Genomic DNA, 27,552 nt, shown 5'->3' on the forward strand with positions numbered 1-27,552 from the left:
CATGCTTTGAGGATGAATATAAGCTGTTAGTGATTGCAAATCTTATTGAGCTGAGTGAAATACCACTCGATATTACAGAGACTCTCAGCCGCTGAAACGAGAGGGAGGAAAAGGCTTTATCTGCGTGCCACTAAAAAGAATCCATTGTTGACCTTTGACTGAGTGCTGGTGCATGCGATATTGATGCAAAGGGAGAGGTTTGAATGCCATTACAATTAGGCTAGTACATAGGCCTACAAAATGGATCGCAAAATGCATAACGTTATGACAAATAGAGTATTTACTAGTGAACGTTTTTTCATGATCGTTTTGAAATAGGAACAGCATGAATTATCCACTGGGTGAGGGTGAGGAATAAATAAAAGCCGAACTGTCGACCACTACCACAAAGCGAACATAAAATGCTTCTGAATAAAGGGTACTATGCTGTTCTTCCTGGTAGGAGGAGAGGTGGATTTCTGACTGGAAACTGCTGAAAGGCTAGGGCACCTGGTTTACTTCAGGAGGAGCTAATGCATCAGTGGCATGAGGAAACCCTGGCCAACTGGTCTGGCCAAGTTTTTCTTGCAGCTGCAGCCTAAAAATTACACCATATTCGGATAATGACACAGCCTGGGCTCAAACACACAACTGCTAGGTAATAAGCCAAATGTCTGCTCATGGCGAGCAGCGTTGCTAAGCTAAGCCACAACAGAGCACAGATGAGAAAATTGAATGACCTCTTCTCCAACACTGGGTCAAATTTGCATTTGGAAGTCTTTAGTCCTTTAGACAACAGTAAATTCTCACCAGCAGAATATTATTAGAATCTTCGTGTGTTCTCATGATTATAATCAGTACAGTGGGCATGTTTATTTAATGCGTAGTCGCTGCTATCAGAATGCAGGATCCCTAATGATTGTCACTGCAGCGTTACCAGGCAATGACAAACCCTCTGCTTGGGTGATGGTGGGGCCAGTTATTGGTGCCCTACAGAGCTGACGACCACAGCTAATGCCAGCACTGTCAGGGTTTAATATCAGACCGAATGCCACTTGACTGCACAGAAAATCAGGGTCTTAGCCACCCAACTGCAATTACAGAGGTAATTGCTTGGTTAAAAGCCCAAGGAAAGCAAAGGAGTTTGTAGGATTTATGTCACTCGATCTGTGAAATAATTGAAAATCGGCATCCCTAGTTTAGAACAAAAGCATTCATGTAAGCAGCACATACATTTTGTTCTAGTTTTATTTTTTAGCATCCCAGGCCCTGAACACTGAACACCAGTCACTGCTGGAATACAGGCCTGTAACATTTCATTAGCATATACACAGGGGAGCTGTCGGAAGAAGTGCTGGCATAAATAACCTGTACTATCCGGCTACATTTCACTGGGGACTACAGACTCCCTGCTCTCGCATTCTCATTTTCTTAATGAAATACGCTGTCAAAAAACCTCTTTTATTTTATTTCATTTTTCTACTGTGCGTAGTTACTGCATAAACTACAATTTCCCACATTGCCATGTGTAAAATTAAAACTAATCTAGTAATGCAACGCAAGAACAAAGAGATCATCATTGAGCCAGCTGGGCATGACCAATTTTAGATGCTAGCTGTGAACAGCCTCTTTTAACAGAGCATTTTAAGTGTTAGTACTTTTAATTGCAGTGAAGAGGGTTTTAACAGATCACAATTGTGCTATTTTGTAGCACTTATCGCACAGTCTTACAGCTTTCACTTGTTGCACGTCCGCCTCCCTGAATAGAATGCATAATGGTGAAGTAATCATGACAGGCCAGAGCCGGCTTCACAATCTCAGTAGTGATAAATGGGTAAATGGTTTGCTTCTGAATTGTCAGCAGCCTGCTCTGTGCCCTGTTCCCTTGCCCAGGGGAGAGTGCATCTTGGGTCACCCTGCTGACGTATTCCACGGACAGTTTTCCTTCAGCTTCGAAAACGATGTAGTCGGTGTAGACACAAGACTAAAGGAGCTCAATGAGATGGAATGGGGTGCTCATGATTTCTGTTTTAGTATAATGTCTGCTTTTGCAATACATACCTACCAGTGCTAGTTCTGTTCTTCGGCTTCTGTGTTTTTGTTGTTCAGAGATACCAACTTCCTTTTCCCTGGAATGATAACCTTTTTCCTAATTAACATGTTTTCAAACCAGAAACCTGGCTGAGGCAGGATTGCTAAAATTGGCCAATGCAAAGCTCATGCATTCATTGAACTCGGTATGCTTTAGATATAGATTGTTACCATGGTGACTTGTCATGAAGAACATGAATGCATAAGAGACAATAAATTAATGACTAAAGCATTATTGCTTTTATTTTTTAAAAATCTTTCTCCACAAATTTGTTACTCTCACCATCACCACTTGCAGCTGACACAAGGAGCAGTGCAGATGAAGCCAGATCTGTGTTGTTTCTAATATATTAGCTTGTGTTCAAACCGTTTCCCCAAATGAAAGTCTGTAGGGTCCCCAGCGTGTGTTGAGCTGGAGCCCATCACACGAGCATGTGGTCGGGCATAAGGACCCGTCAGGCTGCGGAGGCGCCACTGGGGCTGAGATCGAGCTCCGGACGTCACAAACCTGGCAGTGCACGAAGGAGCTGCAGTGCATTCCCCCAGAGACGAGCCTCTGCGCAGCTGATTGTCACCTTCACGCCGCAGCCCTCCAGAGACTCGGGTTACGCTGAGCATGCTGGGAATGCGTGTTGTCTCGGCCTCCCTGATTGCTGTGACGCTACACAGGCGAAGAGAAGGCTTTATTTTATTTATATATTTTTTTTTGCGGCCAGTCAAACCAGTGATGTCAAACCCTGAGGTCAACACTACTAGTGGCACCTCTCGCTTCAAGGTTTTTTTTTTTTTGTTCTTTTCAAAATTAATTGCAAGCGTTATTATTCCAGTAAACTGTACAAATTGAAAGAGATTTGAGATAAAGAGGCTTTATTGGTAGTCACGAGAACTAAATTTCCACCTCAGGCTTTCTTGTCACCACGTTTGTGTATAATAGCTCCTAGGGAAGTAGCCTTATTGACACTACACTGTAAAAAAGAGATGGGTTATTTGCATAGATATGACTCATCAAGCAGATATGCCATTATTGATTTTAGCATTTACATCAGTAGATTTAAGAAACCTCTCCAGATAGTAGGCAGATTGGCCTGGATAGCCGGAGTGACCTGTTCTCATCATCAAACATTCTTATAATCTAAGAATGCGTAGGCTATGTTTTAAAAAAAATGTGCATTACTCTCAGTCTCCTGTATTTGAACCATTTAACCCTCCTATTATGTTTGGGGTCAATTTGACCCCATTCAATGTTTACTGTCTCTAAAAATATGGTTACCATACTTTTTTCAGCTAGATATTTCATGACTTTTCCTAACTTTATGGGGAAAACATGGCAAACGTGAAATTAACTGAAAATTATTTTCAATGTCCTGTACACATGTTGTACGCATTGTTGTTGTTGGGGTCAATTTGGCCCCAAGCTCTGTTGTTATATAAAACCATCATTTTGATCTTGTTTTTGTTGTGCTGGCTGAGGGCACTTTCACATTAATTTGTGTGTGTGTGTATGTGTGTGAGAGAGAGAGAGAGAGAGAGAGAGAGCATGCATGTGTGTGCGTGTGTGTGTGTGAGGAGAAAACATAGTTCCCACGAGATCTCTGATCATTCTCGCAACATGGGGGCGGGGGCAAACTTATAATAAGGGCTGCACACACAGCCCTCTAAACCATTTCTCTTTGCATTTGTGCCTCAACTAAAGATTTTGAAAATGACCACCAGACAGAGGCGTATATTTTCTGCCACTGACGTTCTGTCACAGATCTTGGAAGTTGAAAGTGATTTAGATGAGGATATGTCTGAGACTGAGGATAATGTTGAGGAGGACCCTGATTATGTGGCATCCTCCTCTGATGATGAGAATGAAGCCTTTGAGATGCCACATTCTGACCCTCCTTTTGTTTCTCAACCACCAATAAACCGTCCTGTCATCTCTCAACCACCAAAAGACCCTCCTGTCATCTCTCAACCACCAAGAAACCCTCCTGTCATCTCTCAACCCCCAAGAAACCCCCCTGTCATCTCTCAACCACCAAGAAACCTTCCTGTTGCCTCTCAACCACCAATGAACCCTCCTGTCATCTCTCAACCCCCGAGAAACCCGCCTGTCATCTCTCAACCACCAAGAACTGACATGTTCACTTCCAAAAATGGAGAACTACTATGGCACGGATCCCCAGTTGAAAGACAGGGTAGACTTAAGCCGCGTTTCCACCGCAGGAACTATACCCCGGAACTAGGAACCTTTTGAGGAACTCAGTGCGTTTCCACCGCAGGAACTAGGGTCTAAATTTAGTTCTGGGGGCTGAACATTTCTGATTGGTCGAGTACTCGTAGCGTTTGTGTTGTATTTATTTTCCGCCATTACCCGCCATGTTTGAAAATATGCAGCGGCAAACCAATTTATTTTCATAATAACTTCAAATCAAACTTGTATGTTATGCGGCGCAGTAGCCTACTTTTGGTTATAGCCTATCAACGTCTTGGAATTATAACGTGTGCTCTTCTGTTCTTTTCTTGCTTTAGTATTCGTTTTATAAAATGCTAAGCATTCGTGCTGGGACAGCATATTACGTAGGCTACCAAAACATTCAAATGGATTAATTCGGTTGCTGAATATTTTCTTCCGGATTTTCTTTGTTAGCCCGTCGTAATTGACTCAAAACGTTTGATACAGTTATGTGAGGTATGCGGTAGTTCTGCATAATTAACATTGGTGATACAGTACAAGCAAACTGGAAATCACCTTCCGTACTTTTTATCCGGGTAAAATAACAGGTTAATTCTAGTAATCTTCCCTTTAGCTTTTTCAGACTGCCGTAATTTTACTCAATTTTACTGCCATTTTTCAATTCCACGAAAAGACAAGGAAGACTATGGACTCATTTATGGTGCATGGTTCGCATCTGGACTGCACACTTCGCTGCTCGGCTAGCAGTAACTTCGAAGGAAAGCAAACGGTGGCTGTACCACTACTAATTTACATTTTCACGCAAGTCCGAGTTTTCGTTCTATTCTTGTCATTTTGCGATTAGCCTATATGGAATTGACGACGAGAAAGTAATAAAACAGCTAATTGTTTACAACGTGTGCATGTTTTCTGCTGTTAATGAATGTGTTTGAGAGGATATATGAAAATCAATAAATACAAAAGTAACCATATATAGTCATTGTTGGTAACCCGTTGTATATAAAGTGGAATAAACCCCTCCGGGCTGTCCCGGTTATTAGAAAATAATGTAGGCTACTTCGGTGGTAGTATGGGGTTACAGAAGAAATCATATGACAGATGGACCGACGACAACGTCAGTGGGCTAATTTGCCTAATCTTCGGACTTTAGACCCCGGTGGAAACGCAGACAACCATTGGCTGAAGGAACCTTTTAGTTCCTGGTAAAGTAGTTCCTGGGACTGAAAGTTCCGGGTAATTTCGGTGGAAACGCGGCTTTAGTGCTGCTAATGTCATAAAAATGGTTCCAGGCCCCACCAGATATGCTAGCAGTCATGTACAAGACATAAAGTCTGCATTTGAATTCTTCATAACACCATCAATTCAAAAGGATATTCTTGAGATGACAAACTTAGAGGGGAGGCGTGTGTATGGTGACAATTGGAAAGAGCTGGATGTGACCCACTAGCAATCCTATATTGGGTTGGTTATTTTGGCAGGAGTGTACAAGTCAAAAGGTGAAGCAACATGTCTCTGGAGACATTTCATGTTTTCTCCCACATTATACGCTTTGATAACAGTGAAACAAGGCAGGGTCGACAGGAGCGTGACAAACTTGCACCTATCTCGTCTGATTGAAGAATCGATACCCACGGGTACCTAGTGGAGCTGTTATGTTCATTTTTTTTAATCAAAACTCAATTCTGGTGACTAATTTACTTTTTATTTGTGTTTCCTCATTATTTAATAACTGTCATGTGTTACTTATTGATGTTCTGAAGTGTTTTCTGAACCTAAACATTTGAAATGTTTGACATTTTTAATATTTTTTCCTGGGGTCAAATTGACCCCGAACATAAAATGTTACTATGCTTGATAATAAAAGGTGTGTTTCTTTCCAAGTGTTATTTTTCTTTTTTAATGAGCACTTAATACCAACATAAAGCCCTGCAAACACCAAAACATACTTTGTTTTCCGTTTTAGGTCAATGAATGAGATTGTACAGTCATTTGCATATTTCGCAATAGTCATATAAAATCAATACTTGATGTATAAGGGGAGGATGTGGGGAGTCATGTTTTATTTACTGGGCTATTAAGATGGTCAGTAGAAAGGGCTAAAGTAGCTGAGAGAGAACCTTGGGTAACACTTTCAGTTACAATTATTTTCTGCAGGTTTATATTGCTAGGGTCAAATTGACCCTAAACATAAAAGTTGTTAGTTAATTTGAACATAATATGAGGGTTAACATGACTGCATATGCAGATATTAGAAAATCTATCTGTAGTCAATTCCTTATATAGAACAGTATCATGCTTTTATTATGAATTTGCTTTGTTTGCTCCCAGTTCCATTACGAACACTGAGTTCTGAAAATTCTTGGAATGACAAATTAAAGGTGACAAAGACGACCTTTAATTAGAAACTAGCAATGACGCCATACTCATCTTGGGCTGTAAATCCCACACACCAGACAAGCTAAAGAACTGGGCTTTATGGAGAGAGAGGCAGCATCAGCTAACTGAAAGCAAAGGAACTGTTTGCACTCTTAACCAGTTTCAGTGTTTGGCTGACTCCTGTTGATCTTAGAGAGATTGATTTTGAATGGGTTTTAAGTGCCTGGCCTGTCTGTGATAATGGTGGACATCCACATTTAAGGAGCTTCGAGTGGCTCCTCAGTCTGACTGTTTCTTTAGCTTGAATCATTGACTGGGTCGCAATGTCATCTCCCTCGCTGTGTGTGAGCTGTTTCAGAAATTCTTTAATGTTTTAACTCCTGAAAAACAAATCTGTCTGAAGTAAAAGTGTGAATGTGAAATCACTTGGCTGATGAAATTAACATCTTAAGATTTGATGGAGGTCACCATATCTGGTATGAAGTACTTTATTAATGGTAATCTGTAGGTTTTTAGTTTTATTTTATTTTAAATACGAATAAATATTTTGGAATTACCATTACCAATTACGATATTCAAATTATGCAGATATACTGCTGATACTCCTCTATCAAATATGAAATCTCTTGGGATATGGAAGTTGTGAAGTCCTCTTTCATGTTAGTACTTTTGAGAGGAAAAGAAATTGATGACTGCAGACACTGCCTTCTGACAGAAAAATAATTTAGGAAAACGACAGTTTGAAAGTACATAAATGAAACTATTCTACTGCAGAAACGCAGTCATCATTCAGGCGGCTTATGGAACCGACCCGGAATCTATTACTTTTCCTCAATTGCCGTGAAATGTTTTTGCGGTTCAAGGTACATTTTTCTTTCGGGATTAAAAATGCTGCTCCGTCTCCGTGAAGGTGCCTGCCTGTCAGAGTCCGATGCGCTGTGCCACCTGGCACATGTCAGACCTCACTCAGAGGGACTGCCAAGCCCAGCACCTTATCAGCTCAAACGCAGGAGGACGCGTCAACCCTCCATAAATCCAATAGTATTCTTTGTTAAATGGAATCTGTGGAATAGACTGCTTGTTCAGAGCCCTCATAAGCATCATTCATGCAAAGGACACAATAGAACTGGAAATAATTAGACCATAGTGTCCCTGCCGCCATTAGGGTGCTGGCCTTTTCCCCCCCAATATTTTAGAGTTCCAGTTGATCACCTTGTATTTGTTCAGATCCTGTCCATTGTCCATATGTCCATTGTCTAGCCCTGTGTGACACAACATGTTTGTAAATGGTACTATAAAAAAGATTGAGTTGAAATAACAGAGCATCATTACCTCATCAGACAGACATTGCATGTGGCATGCAGTGAGTAACTGTTAACCATGAATGAAATGCACTCGTATGATATTTAAAAGAAAGGTGTGATCACATGGTTTGCGAACCCTGGTGAAGGTTGAGTGGGCTAAAATTGCTCGATTCAAAGGTGAATTGTAGAAAGAGATTGCAATGTATTGCAGTGGTTGAGCCAAAGTAAAGTAGTGTATTTCAAACTGTATTTTAAATCTCCATTTCAGAAACACTGTAACAAGTGTAGACTGCTTAAGCCTGTGTTTTTCTCCAAGTATTTGTTTGCACCCAGGAAAGTATGTCTTTGTAGGTTATTGTTGGTTTCAGTAATGCAGTTGAACAGCTTTGGAACTGATGGTGTGACTGGGATGACCAAAGGGCCCAGGAAGTTCACCAATTAGTGTGTGGATTATACTCCCGTTCCCATGGATACAGTTTACCATTTTAGCTGATCGGCTCCAAAGTGAAAGCGCTTGCCACCTGCAGCCTGTGCTTTTGTCTGTATTTTTAAGACAAGGATTGCAGAAACCATTCTGAGCCTTGTGAAATTATTGATTTTTTTCCTTGATCAGATTTGCCCTTGTCTGTTTCATTTTTGAATGTCCATTCTTATTGACTCCAACCAAATTTAATTAAGTTTTGTGCTTTCAGGCCTTAAGATCTTGTTCTTGTATTCAGAGCACGGCAAGAAATTGTGGAAAACTGAGTTATCTGCTGAGGTGCAAGCATTGCAAAGTATGTCCATGCATCATTAAGATTCCTTACTCTCCCTCTAATATTGTGTACTATAAAATATATAAATTAGCCAGTCTTTGATCTGGAACAGGAAAAACTGAAAGCCCATACTGAAAAGAGATATAAATAAAAGATATCCCTAATGCACATATATAGTATATATGTATATATTTATAGTGTCCTCTGTAATTTGCATTTGGTTAAAGTGCAGATTCTCAGCTTTTATTAAAAGGTATTTATATATATTTTGCCCCTCCTACCCCATTTCAGGGCACCACAGTGTTTGGGACTGCTTCATAGGTGTTTCTGACAGGTATGTTCAATTGCTTCCTTAGTGCAGGTATAAGAAAGCTTTCTAGCCTTGATTCTAGGCCTAGAAAATCAAGGAAGCCATTATGAGTCTGAGAAATAAGAAAAGAACAGTCAGTGCCCGACCTAAGCCCAACCTTGTTCTTCACCAAAATCGACTCTTTGGAACACCATTATGATGAAAGAGATCACTGGTGAGCTCAGTAATTGCAAAGTGCCTGGTAGACCATAGAAGACCTCTGCAGTTAATGACTGAAGAATTCTCACCATATTGGAAAAAAACCCAAACACCAGTCCGCAAGATCAGAAACACTCTTCAAGAGGACAGCATCAATATGTCAGTGACTACTGTTTGCAAAATACCTCAAAAACAGAACTACAGAAGCTACATACTACTAAGATGCAAACCACTAGTTAGCTGCAAAAACAGGATGGTCCTATTAAAGTGTTCTAAGAAGTACGTAAAAGAGCCTGCAGAGTTCAGGAAAAATGATTTGTGGACAGATTAGACTAAGATTCAGTTGTGTCAAAGTGGGGGCAAAGCATGGACGGCAAAAGGATCCAAGGTCCAAAGCATCCCCCTCACCTGTGAAACATGGTGTTGGGGGTATTATGGTTTGGGCATGTATGGCTGCCACAGGTACTGGCTCACTTAGCTTTATTGATGATATAACTGCTGATAGCAGCAGCAGAATGAATTCTGAAATGTACAGAACCATCTTATCTGCTGACGTTCATACAAATGCCTCTAAACTCATTGGACGGCAATTCATCCTACTGCAAGACAATGATCCCAAACATACTGTTAAAGCAACAAAGGGGTTTTTCAAAGCCAAATCCTGGAAATGTCTTCACAGGCCAAGTCAGTCACCTGATTTGAATCCAATTGAACATGCATTTCACATGCTAAAGAGAGAGAAGATTTAAGGCAACTATTCCCTGAAACAAGCAGGAGCTGGAGATTGCTGCAATATATGCCTGGCAGAGCAACACCGGAGAAAATACTCAGCATCTGGTGATGTCAATGGGTCACAGACTTCAAGCAGTCATTGAATGCAGATGATATGTGACAAAGTACTAAACATGATTACTTTAATTGTGCTGTCATTTCTATATGGTGAAATCAAGATGTATGTACCCTTTTATGAAATTTGAGAATCTACACTTTACCCACATGTGAATTAATTGAGTTAAAATCTAAAATTGTGGAGTATAAATCAAGAAGAATATTACTTTCATATTAATAAAGATATATTTAGGAAATGCGTATTCTGAAATGAAATGGATGGGTTCATACATTGGAAATTAAATTGTTTTTGGTATGGGAGACTGCACAGTGATTGAAAACAGACAGAGCAGATCCCGTTTTCACTCCCCAGTGGTCCTTTCATTTCTGCAGATATATAGGACTGTGGCTCTCTCAAGGACTCTCACTGTCAATCTCTGAGTGCAGCAGTCAGCTAACAGTCCCGGAGCCCGGGGAGAGCAGTTTAAACGTACATACTGTAGCATGCATTAGAGGGAAAACCAGGAAAAAGTGTTTAGTTTGAAGGACTGTTTACACATAACCATTGAAAATACCACCGACGAGCCGCCCAGATAAACACTTTAGCTGTTGTTTGTTTTTGTTATGTTTATTGACTATAAAAAGATTTAAAATTCCGTTTTGATGCATAGTAAATTAAACAAGCTTCTGTTACTGTTTAGAATGTTCTCTCCTCTGTCGTACCATTGAGAAAGCATTTAATTTGAATTGCCTCAGTAAGTTACCAGCTGTCTTAAAAGATAATGTGTACATGATGTGTAGTGTTGTTTCTCCCGGCTGGTATTTAGCCAGAACATAATATTAACAATAATAACAATAAGAAAAAAAATTGTCATATTAATAAATGAATTAGTTGTGTGATCATGTTTCTCAAATTTAGCTTCTGTAGTATATTGTCCATTGCTTCATGCACTATGAAGTGTCCCATTTAAGATGTTCTTTCTGTGTCAGTTAACCAGTGGTAACCTTCATGTCTCCATTGCATGCTTGGGGTGAACAGATGGAGTTCTTAATGGATAAATGAACGCTTTGTCATATGGAATAGACCCATAATGGCGGTTATGTAATACATGGTCATGTATCCCTTAGGTTGGTCTGTGAGCCGTTGTTTGACTTTAATGACTCTATACTCATTAAAGCTCACCAGAAGCCTAAGTGAAATCAGTCTCCCCCCTGATATTTTGAGATCTTGTATTTCCCATATTACAGGGTTATATCCTACAATATTGTTGTGTCTGCAGGCAATTCATCTTTTATATGTGATTAATAGTGATTTGCTGTAGCCTTTCCTGTACGAAGATGGAATTCAAAAAGCATTCGAAGTAAAGCATATGTGCATAGCATGGAATGGACAAACTGAAATATCATTGCCCTGAGCAGTAAAGGAAAGGCTAGAATACTGAAAAATCTGAAAATGAGTGAATTATTTGTGAAAATGAATAAACGAAAACTTGAACCCACCAATAATAACACATTTAACAAATGCAAAACTTAGCCTGCCTGCAGTGACATAGACAGATTTACATTCTTGACAGTTTTCTCTTTTATATGTACATTGACCCTACTGGTACAATGGGAGTGGAAATATGCACTTGCTGTTTGTTAGGGGTAAAACAAGGAGGGACTGATTCAAACTCCTTTATTACCAGAAAGGATTCATTCATTGACATTTGCCTGGAACCAATTCAGCCTGCAGCCAGTAGGCTGAACTGCAAATTCACACCCCAACCCAAAAAGATAACCTCTAGTAGCGTATTTGAAAAAAATTCAACTTGAACTAAATTAATAAATCATAAGAAATGGTTCATAAATTTTACATCTTTCTGAACAATCACTGTAAGAAATTTTTATACATCTCTTCACCTTTGCCATACAAGCACATTTCAATAGTAATGTTGTAAGAGGTCAGGAACCATTGCTCCAGTGGGGAATCCACAAAAAGAATTTGATACATTTGTGCCCATTAACTGTTTCAAGTACCAGAGTAATAATATGTATTATTCTTAAAGCACCTCCAGTGGGTGGAAAGCTCATGCAACTGCACTACCAGGAAAAGAGCAACAGGGATTGCTCTGTCTGGGTCATGCATATTTAACTTTCCATTTCCATAAATGTCAGCGCCAGAATGACTAATTGCTATGCAAATGGAGCACAAGGACGTGACTTAATCACAACGTTGATTGCAAAACTTTACTCAAAATAAGAAGACTTAAAAACTGCCAAGAAATTGACAGGTCTGTTTAAAAGCCATAAATGCAATATGCAAATTTGGAAGTGACCATGGCAGCTGTCATAGTTGCAAGAGGAGGACACCAATAACATCTTTGACAGGCAAGAGAGCAGAACAGAAAGAAAAGTTCTTCAACTTTACAGAGTTGTGCAATACCAAAACTGTTTGATGACAAGGATTATATTGAACCTGACCCTGTAATTTGTTTTTGCTATAAGTCATTGTAGGGAGACATACTGTATGTTAAGACGGTTTCAATATCCCTGCTACTTTTATAAACATCCTTCATCTGAAATGGTCCAATTCCATAAATTGTGATAATATTTTGAAGAAATATTGAAGAGGTCCATTTGCTGGTCATTGCATGGTGATTTTTTTCTGTGTGGCTCCAATGTTCCTTTAGTTAGGCTAGTTATTAGCATTTATGTACCATTATTTATGCACCAAATTATAATTAATTTCTTGTAAAGGGGCAGGCAAGTTTCCAATTAATATTTTGTACATTTGGAGATAGCTTGACGCCAAGACCTGTTTTTCAGTTTAAAATAAATAAATTGTGTGCAGACAGCTGAGGTGATGATCAATTTTACTGGACTGACTCCAGCCTCTATCCTCCAAAAGTGTGGTATTGGTGGAGTGAAATTAGTTATTTTTGCTATATATTTAAGGCATTTGGATTTGAGATCAAAAGATGAATATGAGACGAAAGTACAGACAGGTTTTATTTGATGGTATTTACATGCATATATGTTTTACCATTTTACAAAAATAGCTGTTTTTGCATTGAGTTGATAGTATGATATAGAGGTAATCCATCCCTTTCATTAAATGTTCAGTTATATGGTTGCATAAATACTGAACTGTAGCCGGAGTGCTACTCCAGGGTATTATAAATTTCACCATCCGCTTCATCCTCTAAAATTCCTCATTCATCTCTGCCATCTCTGCTGTGATGCTTGACACCTGCAGTACGTTCCTTGGATCGGTCCCCTGCTGCAATTTTGTCTCTGCAATTTTGGTTGTATCGGTTTCCGATACTACAACTTTTTTTTTATTACGGTGTATTTTTAGCTGCGGGCATTCTAGCGAACCCGTGCCATCTGCGGCCATCGACCCCGCGCGGTGCCAAGAGGGGGGCTGACACCAGGAAAGGGAAACAGCGGCTCCGCAAATCATTGACAATGCATTCTGGTTCACATGTTAAAGTGTCTTATGGGATTATGGTCGGCCGCAAAGGGAGGATATCCATTACCCACCTGAGAGAGATGCATCGTGCAGGGATGGAGAAGGAAAGGCAATAAATAGTATTTGTTGCTGTTCCAATAAGCGCTGCCGGTTGTGTATGAGCCGCGCGCACTTCCAGTCTTCGGGCCCGCGTTGCAGGGGCCCAGCTGGCGCCTGTTATGAGCTGCTTCCTGCCACAGTGGCCGCCAGCCAGTCAGTCGTGTGGGACGCTTTTTGTCTGTTTACGTTTTCATTGGTCCTCCAGACGTGGCATTAATTAGAGTTTGGGGAATAGGCTGGCCTATACCTGACATTTTGTATTTGACTGATGTACTCTCTGCAGTTCCTCCAAAGTGGCTGTGGCCTCACTTGCCGTCACAAATGATCTTTCACGAGGGCAAACGTCCGGACTGATGACACCTCCGTTCAGCTTCTGTCACTTGGCCAGTGAACTGAGGCCATGTTGCCGTGGAAACTTTCCGCTGGCTTGTCATTGGAATGCGCTGTGCTGGGAGTGAGGAGGAATCGGTGGTTAAATGGGACTAATTAATAATTTCTGAGAATGTTACAGCATGAGGAATCAAAGCTGTAGTCATAGGATTTTATGAAATTCATAAAAAACCACTGCTGTCTTTTAGAGATGTAAAACTTGCTGCTGTGATCATTTTTCTCATCTGGAACATAGATCTATGCCTTATATGTTGCCAACCTCTTGGAATGGCCTCTGTTGTGGAAATACTATTATCCATTTTCCTTTTTCCAAAGTTTTGGCTTACAGTAACACGGATGAAACACTTTGCACAGTGGTACAGGGTACCACCCAATGGCCACAGTGATTTTGGCACTGATTGACGACTGTTTAAGTGGTGTAATATTGGCTGTGTGTGCTTGACCCTGCGTATCACTGCTTGCAGCTATTGTTGTTGTTGTTGTTGTTAGTAGTAGTAGTAGTACACAGTAAAATGTCCAGTGTTAAGTCAACTCTAATAGAGTACATATGAGTCCATTGGGGACCATTTGTACTCTGTAAGAGTTGCTTTTAACTGAACATTTTACTGTGTACAGTAACTATAGTAATAACAGCAGCAGTGATTTAAAAGTAGCTCTTTTGATAATAATAGTATGCAATTGCATCATTTAGCAGATGGCCCTGTCCAGCGTTGAATGAAAACACATGAGATATAACGTAACTTAATATATTCTAATTATCATGAGATGAATTGAAATGGCTATTACATAGTCAGTTTATTATGAGAACGTTAAAAAAATTATCAGTAATTTCCAGGGGAAAGGAGATGCTGGGACAAGCTTCATTTTTTATGTGTGTTGCATAATAACTGCTATTCAGAATAATTTGACTGTGCCAGTAGAGAATTAGATAGAGAAATAAAATTACAGACAAATGACTCAGGCAGTCCTATTGATTGCAAATCCTAATTTGTAAAATTCTCTGACACAGTGATGAGGGTCATCACCATCAGCATTCACCATACTGAAAACTGTTGTTTGGCTTGCAACGTTTTATTTACAGAAGAATGGGCAAGGCACAGGTTTAAAACAAGACTTTCTGTAGTTCCTGGATGTAGAAGAAGGTCAAGGCTAAATTGCTTTAATCCCAACTGCAGTGTGCTCATCAGTTTGGTCTAGTCTCTTGTTGATCACGAATGCATGGTGCGTTAAATGTCACCCATAGCATACCAGTGTTGTGTCTTTTGCCATGGATCTATAATGAGCAAATGTTTTTTTGATTCATGTAAAGAATAAATATATTGTATGGTGTACTTGGTAGTCTCACCAAAAAAAGAAAAAAAAAATGTTTTCTGAATATGAATGTTTTATTTACTATTTGTTTTTTTACTAAATGTATTGTTTATTTATTTATTCACCCTTTTATTTATTTAAAAATATTATTAAATTTATGTTTTAAAACTTCATCTTTGGTCAAACAGAAAATAGGCCTGTTTAATTCCATATTTTAATATTTTGTTATTTTTATTTTTATATTGTATTATTGTTTACTAATCATGTCAAAATATGACATAGGTTCTCAAGAACAATGAATAACATTCCTTTTACAATATAAATAATCGGCATCCATCAATAAATAATACAATTATTATTTTATATTCATTATGTGTCCAAACTGTTGTGTGCTGTGTGGGTTACCTGCAGCAAAATAATACCAATTCAAAACTGACTTGTATTACAATAGAATCTCAGAGATGCAAACTCTTCAGGAATGCTGTAGTTTGGAACTCAAATGTTTAACCTTGCAAGTTACAGTTAAATGCGCCAGGTTATGTGTCATTTATTGGAATGGTTAGTTGCATTACTCTGGCTCTTATGTTGTAGTTGGGGATACATCTTTTAAAAAGTTAACTGATAAACAAGTCACAAGCAATATCTCAGAAAAAAAGTACTGTCTGCTTCCCAGACGGGACAGCATAATGAGATGCAGTATAATAATAACAACTTGTCTATAGTTCAGTGGTTTTATAACTTTGTCTTGGAAGCCCACTCTGTATACTGCCTTGTGTCACAGCCAATATTGTGTTCAGTTATGGCTGTTCAGAGTTTAAGTTCTAACATTCATTTGTACTTTCCACTTATTCCAGCATAATGCAGATTTGGTTCATTGTCATTTGCTGTGTCATTGAACATTGAAGTTTATTCCATTGACCTGGTAATTACACTTTGAGTAAATAGATCGCCTAAGATTCACCTCTCGGTCTATAATTTAATAAATTCAAAAATGTAACTTCTTCTAAGGTTTGTGCTTTATGTGGTTTGTCTCACAGCACATAACTGAAAAGTAAAGCATTAGTTGGTCTGGACTCATTAAAAGTCCTGGTAAGTGAATGTGGAAACTTCTCCATGGCATATATTGCTATTTCTGAAGTAATGTGACTTTAAGCTTTAAGGGGGTAATCATCCTTCAGTTGACATTCAGTGTCTAAATAAGAACAATTATCAGCTCATTACTATTCAGAGGTTGCAATTGTGGAAGGAATGAAAACCAGCATACTCAGTAGGTCTACAAGAATCGAGTTTGAAAAGCCCTACTGTAGCTGACAACTGTTAGAACATTCTGACAGCTCCATGAGAGCTTTCAGGGCTCTACAGTGCTCCTATTTTAGAAGCATTTGCTCCTGAAAATTGATGGGCGCTAACTGGAAAAATGATTTAAGAGCACACGCGCAAATTGGAATGCATTTGTGTACTCCTAATTTGGTCAACTTTTTTCTCCATTGGTTTCCCGTGAAGGCACTGCATGGAGCTGCTGGGAGGCTTATTCCAGCCCCATGGTCTCAAACGGAATCCAAACCATGCCAGTGCCAACTAGGGCTGTCAGCATTGGCCAAAAATGATTATTTGAACATTAATATGAACGCAGTCAAGTAAAAAAAAGGAACATGTACATGAACATTCACAATGAATAGTGTTGTTGTCATCAACTAAAATTAGGACAAAATCTTTTGTCAATGCCCAGTTTGTTGATGATTATGGGGAGGACAATAACATGACAAAAATGTCCTTTTGGACCAATGACGATAAGCAATTCATTCTGCATTTTAAATAAGGAAAATATGATGAAAGGAAACCAGATCCAGACGATTTTTGTTGCAGTTGCTTTGTTGCACTTATATATAAATATATTACAACCAGGGCTTGACATTAACATCCGCCACCTGCCAAATGTGCATAGAATGTAATGTGTTATTTGTTCACTCTTACTAGCCTCTTTGGCCGGTGACCTTTGACAGCATTTTCTAAGAAAAAGTAAATATTGTAGTTTAGAAAAAGCATCTGAAATAGTTCAGTTGATTCGTCATGATACGACATGATACTACAACTCCCATGACCACTGTGTGGACTGTGCGTATACCATTAGCCATGCGCTTCGCCCTCTCGCACTCGCTTCTCAATGGGAGAAGGTGAACTCGGCCAAAATCACACATCCAAACATGGCACTGTATACAAAAGTGTATACATTTTTTTGTTGCAGCTCCAAGTGTTCATTTAGTGGCATGCTATGACAGGGAGAGCAGAGATTCAGATTCTCCAGTTTGATCGGAAAACACAGCATTGACAAAGATTGGAGCACCAAACACAGAAAGCAACAATGGGTCGGTAAAGTAGCATGAACTTAGACCACAGACAGTTATGTGACTTGGACAGGTGAACGTCCATGATTTTGACATCACTTTAGTTTATTTAAGGTGTCAAAGTGCCGCCAAGACCTTGAAATTGCAATTGCAAAAAAAAGTGCATCAGCAGTCACAACTGATTTGTTGTCATAAACAGTCTGAGTATGTTACAAAGTATTTTATATCCATGTCATTTACTGGAGGCAGGGCTTTAAATGTGGGTTTAAAAGTTAAAATGTGACTAAAATTCTTGGTTTTTTGCATTGACTAAAATAAGTATGATTTTAGCCATTCAATGGAAAAGGCATGACTAAATTATGATTAAAATGAAAATGCATTTCAGTCAAAAGACTAAGACCATCGCTAAATCAAAAACTGGTGGCAAAAACAACACCGCTCATGAATGATTCATGTAACATTTAAATTAGACCAGGAGATGTTGCGTTGTGTTATACAGTTTAAATAAGTTTAGCAGGCATATTTAATTGTTTGGAATTTGGCATTAAAAGCATTATCTGTTTTATATAGGTTCTTTGTTGCAATTATTGGATTTGGGACTAGCAGGTTTGCTTCAAATCCACTGATTCGGAACTCCTGTTGTACGCTGTAATCAAGTTTCTCTAAACTTGATGCATAGCTGAACCTATATTACGGCAGAGCGCTAGGTCTGGTCAATCATGCCAGCCACACAAATGACCAGGAGCCACAACCGCTACCTCCTTGTGAGTGAGGTTAGCGCTGTCCATGGTCCTGCAGCCCTCCTGAGGTGCTGAACAGACAGTGCACCCTTTCTGCTCTGTACTGCCCTTCCTGGCAACACTTGTCCATATAATTTTGTGCATGCAGTACAGTGATATTGTATGTACAGTAGATATGAGTGTCTCTGCATAAAATCAAGCAGGTATCTCTTATCTTGTATGTGCACCCACTCAGTATAAACCTCGGTTATATAAGCATGTTGGCGGGAGCCATACTGGCTTGCACAAAGCAGCTAATGAGGACTCGGCGTGAAACCCAAGATGGTGAAAGGATTTTTCTCCCAAGGTGCTCAGAAAGTCACCTGCTATTTGCCCATGTCCTTGTCCCCTCTCAGCATCAGCTGATGTGTGGCAAGCATTCTGACATAAAATGGCTGCCATGCATGGTAGGTACCACGTGGGTGCTAGCCTACATATTAGTGATGATAGAGGTGTGTGAGTCTGCTCCCCTACCCTTTACTATGAAGCTCTTTGAGGTCCTGAGATGAAAGGTGCTGTGTAAATGCAATCCATTTATTTATTATCAGTCACAGCTAAGCCATAGTTTGATATTTACTCCATTTATTAATTTATTTGTACTTGCTTTCTTGCTTATTTCATACATCAATGTTGATTTATGGAATATTTCCAAATCTTTCTGATGTGTGGTGTACTTGCAAGCGAGGCAGTTTTTCTTTCTGATTGCTTATGTTGTTCTGAGGAACCACCCCTGATTTTTGTACAGTTGGCTTAGACTCAGTCACTCACTTCTATTTCTCAAAACCTGAATAGCAATTTATCAGCATCTGTCCGTAAACTAGATCATTTATAATGAATAGATATGAAAGTTACAGCTGGAGGTGTTTGATTGGTTGAATAACCTGGACATTTTTCAAAGTAAGAAATTGATGATGGAGAATTCAGACGTGGACTAAATGTTAGATAGCTTGTGAAGAGGCATGTAGTGTCATATACAATTCATAAGAAGGAAAAATACATTGACAACTAGACTCTACTGCCACAGAAATGCTGATATGTATTACTTCTTATAATTACAATTCTGACAAATGTAAGAGGAGTAGTCTGGATTCTAAGAGTCTTTTTACAATGACAGCTGTTTTTGGTGTTATAGTTTGGGTACTATGTTTGCAGATTTAGAAGTGAAAATTTCACTATGAATCTTGAATTTCATTATGTACACCACAGCAAAAAAAAAGTATATTTATAATTTAATACAAACCTTTTATGTGAGATCAAAGACTGTGCTTCATTCTTCCCCATAAAATTTCTAAAACAGGTACACTACAGTTATTTAATATCATCAGTAGCAGTATAACAGCAGGCAGATGGCTGTTGCTGATGGCACAGCCAGGATGAAAGATTATCTCATTACAGAATTTCTGCAGCTGATAATTAAACAGAATAAACATTTATAGAAAAGAAACCTGCATCATTTGCATGTGGAAATTTATCATTAGCCAGCTGCCTGTTGTGTGTAGGTTTAGAGCTGCAGGATTACTTGACTCTACTAGATTTCCCCCCCCCCCCCTCCCCATTTCTTCTTCCCAAACGTTTGTGTCCAGTACGGCAGTCCCATCACTGCAGTGTCCTCTGTCCATTTGGGAGGGAGGGTGCACACTGGGATGCGTTTTCTACCAGATGAGTGCAGCCAACCGGCTGATTCATTTCCGCATGCGATCTCCCATGTGAGTGACCCAGGCTGAGTCACTGGCCATCAGTGTCCCTGATGTGGTCTCATTTCGCCCGTTGCGGCAAGCATGAGTGCATTAACCGGGAGCTCCACCCTGGAACCTCCCATTACGTTTGTTTACTGACATTATGTTGTGTTGTGTCTTGAACATTAGGATAACCCAAGCAAAGCAGGAAGGTCAGTGATCCTTTAGTTTTGATACTAGTTCAGCAATCACAGAAACTGATGAAAAAGTGAGTTATACTCCAAGTTCCATTACTGGACTTTCCTAGTGTGAGAAATTACCCGATGTACAACACAGTCATGTGTCCTAAATGCTCACTCTGCTTGAAGAATATTGGCAGGTTTCCTGAATTTATCCATAAGAAATAAGGGTTTCCTTTGTTTCCTAAATGTACCTGTAAGAAATAAGGGTTTCCTTTGTTTCCTGAATTTAGCCTTAAGTTTGGTTTTCTTTGTGGAACTAATATGAGGTAATATAACGTTTTTATGCATGATTCGCATTTGTGTTATGTTTTTAATTAATGTAAAACGAAAGTAGTTATGCATTCTCAGAGATATTGTCTTTTACAGATGAACAGGGACAGAATACTGTTCTTCCACATTCTTTATTCACAGATTTAGTACAACCAACAGAATCATGCCATCTCTCTCTTCAGTAGAGACCTAGAAGATTAAAAAAAGAACAGAACCCAGCTTCTGTGGCATTCTATATTGTACATCGTATTATCGGAGGGAGAGATGTATTCCCAGAGGGCTTCACATTCATAAAGTTGCAGCTTTTGATCTAGATTACCCAGATTTTTTGCAGGTATGGAAACAGATCTTAAATCTCTCTTGACCTTATGTTTTTTTTTAGTTTTTTTTTTTTTTTTTTACAAAAAACAAAGAAAGACAATGAAAAAAATCAGTATGGCAGTTAAACAGTTGGAAGAGAGCATAAACAGCTAATGTGGAGGAAGAGATGTTTCCTTCCATTACCAAAAAGATTTCCGCCTTTTTGAGTAACTTTTCAACTCATGAAATACAAGAGAGCTTCCCAAGACTACAGTATGTCAATGGTACAGTTGATGATTGGCAAGGTAGTCAGCTTTGGGTTGTCTCCAGGGGGGCAGTGAGGGAGAAGCCATCCGCTGAATCCCTAGAGCTGAGTGGTCTGGTATTTTCATGTCTGTATCTAACTTTACAGCTTCTCTTCCCAGACTTTAGTTGCATTGCTATGATTCATTTTTTTTTCCGTCTGCCTCATGATTTTATATTGTGGAAATTTCACCAGGGATTTGTTGATACATGTTTTGAATTTGTGTTTCGTTTTTCATCAAAGTTCAGTATGACATGTCCATTTTACGTGGTCCAACTGCAGGGAGGCTTTATTTATGTCTCATGGTGCAGGCCCCGCCCTTTTTGCTTTTCTGTCTGAGGAGGTTGTCCCAGACGTCAGTCACCCTTTTCAGTTTTATTAACCGTGTTGTGTTTCTGAGCTTTGAGTGCTCCAGCTCTCCTTTTTTAGGCTGGTCCCTGTGAAGTATTTGGGGTAATTATATAATCATATATTGATTATATGATTTTGCAGATACTCCAACAGTTGCTGCTGTTGAGAGCTTATAAAGGTTACAGTTATGTCTACAATTACTGATGATCTGTATGATATTGAAGGGGTGCAAAAATCCTGGGATGAACAAAACAGCAGCCAGTGATATATACTGTACATCCAATAAAACATAATAAATTAGTTGAAGTAGCCTATATATATATATATGAACCATTTACCAAAACTATATGCAATCTTTATGAAGTCCAGATCAGTGGAAACAAGGCAGGATTCTTGGTGCAGTGGACATAATAGTAATTTGAGAGAAAATTGTTACAAATTGGAAAGGGGAAAGGGGGAGGTTTTTAATGGGCTTTTTATCGTAAATTGATGGTGTGCTTTAAAAAGGGCATCACCTGTTCGCTCCTGTGTGCACTTTTGCAGGGTAATAGGCTGCCTCAGGGGGTAACCATAAATCATGTCAAAAAGTACCCTATAAAATCCTGTTTTAATTCTCGAACCCCATCTGTATGTAGCCTGTCTGATAAAGAAAAGGCGGAGTGCACAGATGTATAATCCATTTCATGTATTCTTTTATTTCATTCCCTGCTGCCGCTTGATGTTTTCAGCTCATCAATCTGGCAGCAACTAAAAATTTAATAAAATAAGAAAAGAAAACTATTACAAATCTGTGTACGGTCTTTTTTTTTTTTTATAACGACTGCTTGCCTGTTGACCAGCCCAGTAAGTGCATATAAACTACAGCAGTATTAGGGTAAGTGTTTTTGTTAACTGTTTAGCCAGAGCCTTTCTGAAGCGTACAGTAGTGCTCCCTCCATGGCTTTTTTCATAGCTCCATTTGTTTTGGATATTGTCCAGATGTTTGTAATCGTTTTCGCCCCAAACATTAATCTTCTCTGTCAGAACTGCGCTTCTATTTATAGTAACACCTCTCTTCCTGGATCAGGGTTGTCTTTGGATTCTCATTTGTAAAAAATGAACTGTTGGCTAGACACATAGGAAAAAATGAATTGTGGTGGAGCTCAGTGGCGGAACACATTAAAGCTCATATGGTTCAGTTATGTTAATTACGATATATAAGACTGTACCTTCTTGCGCAGTATATCATCGAAGATTCCCGGGGCACATGTTGCTGCACATTAATGAGGCTTCATTATTTTAGCATTATTTTAGCAGTACTCAATGTTGTCATTCAGCTCTAAATTTCAACATTTTTGCATGGGCACAGAAAAATGTAAAATATTAGTGGTTTTATTCTTAATAAATAAGATTAAAATCAAGATTAAAACGAACGTATTGAAGTAATCTAAAACCCAGAAACATGTACTGTGTAAATACAAAAAACTGGAACAAGAAATGCCTTGTCTCTGCCTGAACCATGCCTCTATTTATAGTAACTCCTCCTTGACTGCCTTCAGTTTCTCCCATTTGAAAAGCAGCACTGTTTCACTGGCTGGTTTTGACCTTTCACATTCATTTGTGTTTCAGTATGAGCGCATGACTGAGCACAGGTCCGCCATGGTAATCTTTTACGTGCTTGCTGCTGGCCATTTGATGCGGTAGCATATGTAGGCCTATGTGCCCACAACCTTCATTTACGGTGATGTTTCTCTCTCCCCCTCCCCCACCCCCCCCCTCCCATAAGTCCTCTGCTCTGCTGCTCTGGATCTGCTCACAGACAACTCTTCTGAGTGCCGACATCATTGCAGATCAGGTCCTGACAAAAGAGAGAATTCCACTGTCTGGTGACAGGCAGCTGACCTTTGACTCCAGGGTAGCAGAATAGCTTGTAAACACAGTTGATTGTTCTGTACACAGTGATTAGTCTGTGTCAGCACATGTGCCAGCTTTCAGCAATGGCCTGCATTCTTTTCTTGTTTTCTTTTTACAAACATTGTTTGGAGTAGCTGTTGTGATTTTCGGGCTGTGTCATAGCTACAGCGTCCTCCCGCAGTTCAGGGAATTGATCAACAGTCTGTGTGTCCACTGAAACTCTTGCAGCCACCCACTCTCTGTCCTTGGCTCTGCAGTCCTCCAGCTGAACTGTGCAGCTGTGGCTGACAGGCAGATAGCTGGTGTCCAGCCGACCAGCAGAGTTGCTAACGTGTGCCGAGGCAGAATACAATATGTGGAGTGTAGCACTCCTTGCCTGACCAATGCTGCTGCCCCAGTAGACTCTAAAGACGCCCTGGCTGTATTATGGCCGGAGAGCGTGAGAACACAAACGGGTTTTTAAAAAACTGCTGTCACAACGTCATGAAACATGGTGAGGTGAAGGTGAAACTTTCAGATATGCTATTGTTTTTACATTGAATAGAGAGAGGGTCAGGTTGCTGTAACACCATCTTCAGTTTTAAACTGTAGACTAGCATTGCTCATTTATTTCTTAACCTTGATAGGCTGTCATATGTAGACTGTTACAGTAATTTTCATAATGTGGTAAAGCCATTTTCAAATGTAGTGTTCATCCACACATGCAGTTATATACTTTTTATTGTGTATATGGATCCATCACAAATTAAGCATGGTTGTAGCATTCTTAGGTCTGTGAACTTCAGATCAGGTCTGTCCCAGGTGGTGATATATTGCCTACACAGATATTGTTTTTATGGTCGTGATTAAAGGGTAACCAACACATGATGGCCCCCAAAGATATTAGACCAATTCATTTTAGTCTAGAGGTTTTTCATTAAAGCAGGAATTGCAGTTAGTATGGCCTCAGATTTGACAAACTGGTCACTCCTGACAGAAACCCCCAAATCACGCCGGAAAATAACTTCTGTGGTGCGTGACGCAGTAGGTGAAAGACAAACAGCTCTGCCGTTATACCTTTAGGCTGAAAAGATGACAGAAATTGCCAGCTTCGGTTAAAAAGATGACAGAAATGGACAGCTTTGTTTGAAAAAGATGACAGAAATGGACAGCTTTGGTTAAAAAGATGACAGAAATGGACAGCTTTGGTTAAAAAGATGACAGAAATGGACAGCTTTGGTTGAAAAAGATGACAGAAATGGACGGCATTGAAATACTTGCTTCTGAATCAAAGGACATTATTAGTGACTCAGATGACTCTGACTCTGATGAGCCTGGAGAAGACGTAATCACTTCTGATGCCGTAATGCAGCTGTTCAGGTTTGAGCAAGAGGTGATTTGAGTTGGCGGATTCTTCCCAAACCCCACAATCAGAGCACTTTCTGGGAAAATCGCTTTTTAGCTATCTTGATTCTTATGAGAAGACTGATAACAATTGTGTGTGTCCCTGTGCACCTGTACAAGGATATCACACAATATGGGCTGCATGCTAACAGTGTTTGCTCTGTCAGTGGCTGCAGATGGATGACACTAGCTATTAGCTCTGACCTTAGGATCTACTCTAATTCACCTCTAGCGAGTGAATTAGTGTAGCAATTTAACTCGTTCTCCATTACCATTGTCGCAATTAGTTTCTTATGCGCCTCAAGTATTAATAAAGGCTAGCTATAGCTTATTTGACAGCATCTCACTTCCTCATTCTATCATATCACAAAAAATTATGTACGAAGATTGTTGGAAAAGGGAGTCAGAGCAAAAAGAGTAACCAATTTAATCGTTTAGGGCTCATTTTTTGCCTTTATTTCAATGAAATTATTTATTTTAAATGTTGTGAATTATACAATAGGACAGCTTCTTCCATTTGGCTTGTGTATTAGCCTACATTTTGTATAGCCTAGTATCTGGTGCTTACCTCTTAATGTACAGTATTATGAGTATTAAATATTATATTTTGAGTGTTACGTACAGTATAACAGTAATAATATCTCAATACGCTTTCATAAACATGCTCTGCAGTTCAGCATAATGACATGATATTGAAAATGTATTATTAAGTAGGCAAAATGCTTTATGTAATTGCAATGTAATGCTTTTGTCATGCCTATGAATGCATCATGAATGCTTTATGAAAATAAAGGCAATGTAATTTGTTAGCAAATATGCATGAGTAGAAACTCACTGTGCCTTTGTAATGAATATCAAGTCACATAATTTGGGATGTCTGAAGCCTGGTAAATGGATTCAAACTGCTGTTTAAAACAAGGATGCCACGCCTGTTTTGAAGTGAAATGAAAGGTCCCAGCTGAGCAAAAATAACAAAGCACACATTGTGCACTCAATAGAATTGCCTTGTAATCCGAGCTGGGAGAGTTTAGCTGGTTTTTGAGGAGTGCACAGTTGCTAGCTGGTCTTGGTAGCTTTTTGTAAGTGCTAATTCCCAGCATTAATGTCAGAGAAACTGTGTTAACTTGTTTTTTAATCTGCAACAGTGTTTCCCAACCTCCCAGCCTCCAGTCACTAAATACATCCGTACTCAGAAAGGTATTGACATACTTTCTATCAAAATATGTCCTTAAAAGAAAAAATCACTGCAGTTCAATGCATATGTTATTTATCATGTTTATTGTTCTGGCAATCTAACGTAACATGGCTTGATTTGTTTCAAAATCTCAGAGGATGAGCTTCAATACACTTATGTTTCATTACTTTAATGCTTCTGTGTTTATCTGCCTTGCTTTACTGTGCTTCCAACATGCTCTCCTCCCCACTGCTCTGCTGCTGGTGGATGATGCAGCATTCGATAACTTCCGTTCGCTACCATGGAAATGAGCCAGTTGAAACCAGAATTGTCCGTAACTGCATCCACTTCATATTCACTGCTGCTCTCTGATTCAGATTTTGATTCCAATTCTGTTTCTCTCTTCCAGAGAAATTGGAGATGGCCCCTCCGACCACTGCTCAGCTCAGATACGGTAAGTACATTCATTACAATAGGGTCAATGCTGGGTATCCCACAGCCTTTCTGATTGGTCAGAAAACTTGCTGTGTTTTTTTTGCTCCAGCCATATGCAGTTATTCTCTTTGTGTTAGTTCTCACTGAGACTCTACAGTGCCTGTTCATGTCTGTATGTCTGCCATATTGTGGAGAAAGATAAGAGTAGCATATGCTATGTGACTGGTCTTGGAAGGAGGATGGAGGAACAGGTGCAGTGGGAAAATTGAAGTTTGTAATCTCTTCTGTCCTTTGGGAACACTAAAGAAAACTGCTGACTGTTAAATGACTACCCAGGGAAAATTCAACTCTGCATTTTCCATGCACTGGAGCAAACTTTGTATCATACAGGTTATCTCAGCATATGGTGTATTTTTCTTTTCCACACGATTGGTTATTTTCCAATGTCTTTCGTGTATTTGTTTTGTAATCATATTCTTATGACACTGATCTGACTGCTCTTCAACATACAGTACTGCTCATATTGAAGAAAAGGTTTTAAACTTACAGTATAAAACACACCACAGGCAAAACAAAAATGTAATCTTTCTCCTATGTAAATGACATGAAAAACAGAAAGAAGATTATGATCATCTTTTCCCTTAGCTGCTTTGGCAGAGTTTCACTGAAATTCCTGAAATTTTCAACACCATTAGAATATTTCTGTCTCATCTTAACTAAAAACATTCAGTATTTTTTTCGATTTGCTGCCACTAATTGGGCACTCCTTATTAGACTCCCTGAAAACAGAGGCTCTGATTGATGGTTCCTTTCCAATTAGCTTGTGCACCTATGGTGATGCTGTCATTAGGTGTATGAGACAGCAATCAGAACACCATTAAACTGACAAAGGCATTCTGTGAGTCTTTAGCCTTATCTTAACTGAAAACATTGGGTGTGAATGTTTCCTGAATTTACTTTTTCAGTTCTTGTTTGCGGACCCCGGTGGTGATATCGCAGTGCAATGCAGGATACCTTCAGATAATAGGGGATGTGTGAGAAAATCAGGTCTGGAATGACTCTCACTCTTCAGGCCATAGCTAAGCTCTACCTGCAGGCATTGTGTGGATTGAAAATAATAGTA

General features: G+C 39.3%; 1 protein-coding gene across 2 annotated transcripts in view; it reads left to right on the plus strand.

Moving 5' to 3' along the window:
* LOC135256701 (transmembrane protein 65-like) overlaps positions 1–27,552 on the plus strand; it is a 51,840-nt gene that overhangs the window by 5,171 nt on the left and 19,117 nt on the right. For both annotated transcript variants that reach the window (XM_064338740.1, XM_064338729.1), the window contains exon 3: positions 26,404–26,448. In XM_064338740.1, coding sequence (XP_064194810.1) covers positions 26,404–26,448 — 45 coding nt within the window. The remainder of the gene's footprint in view (positions 1–26,403; positions 26,449–27,552) is intronic.

This window comes from Anguilla rostrata, chromosome 1 (assembly GCF_018555375.3).
Source record: "Anguilla rostrata isolate EN2019 chromosome 1, ASM1855537v3, whole genome shotgun sequence".
In the NCBI taxonomy this organism is placed as follows: domain Eukaryota; kingdom Metazoa; phylum Chordata; class Actinopteri; order Anguilliformes; family Anguillidae; genus Anguilla; species Anguilla rostrata.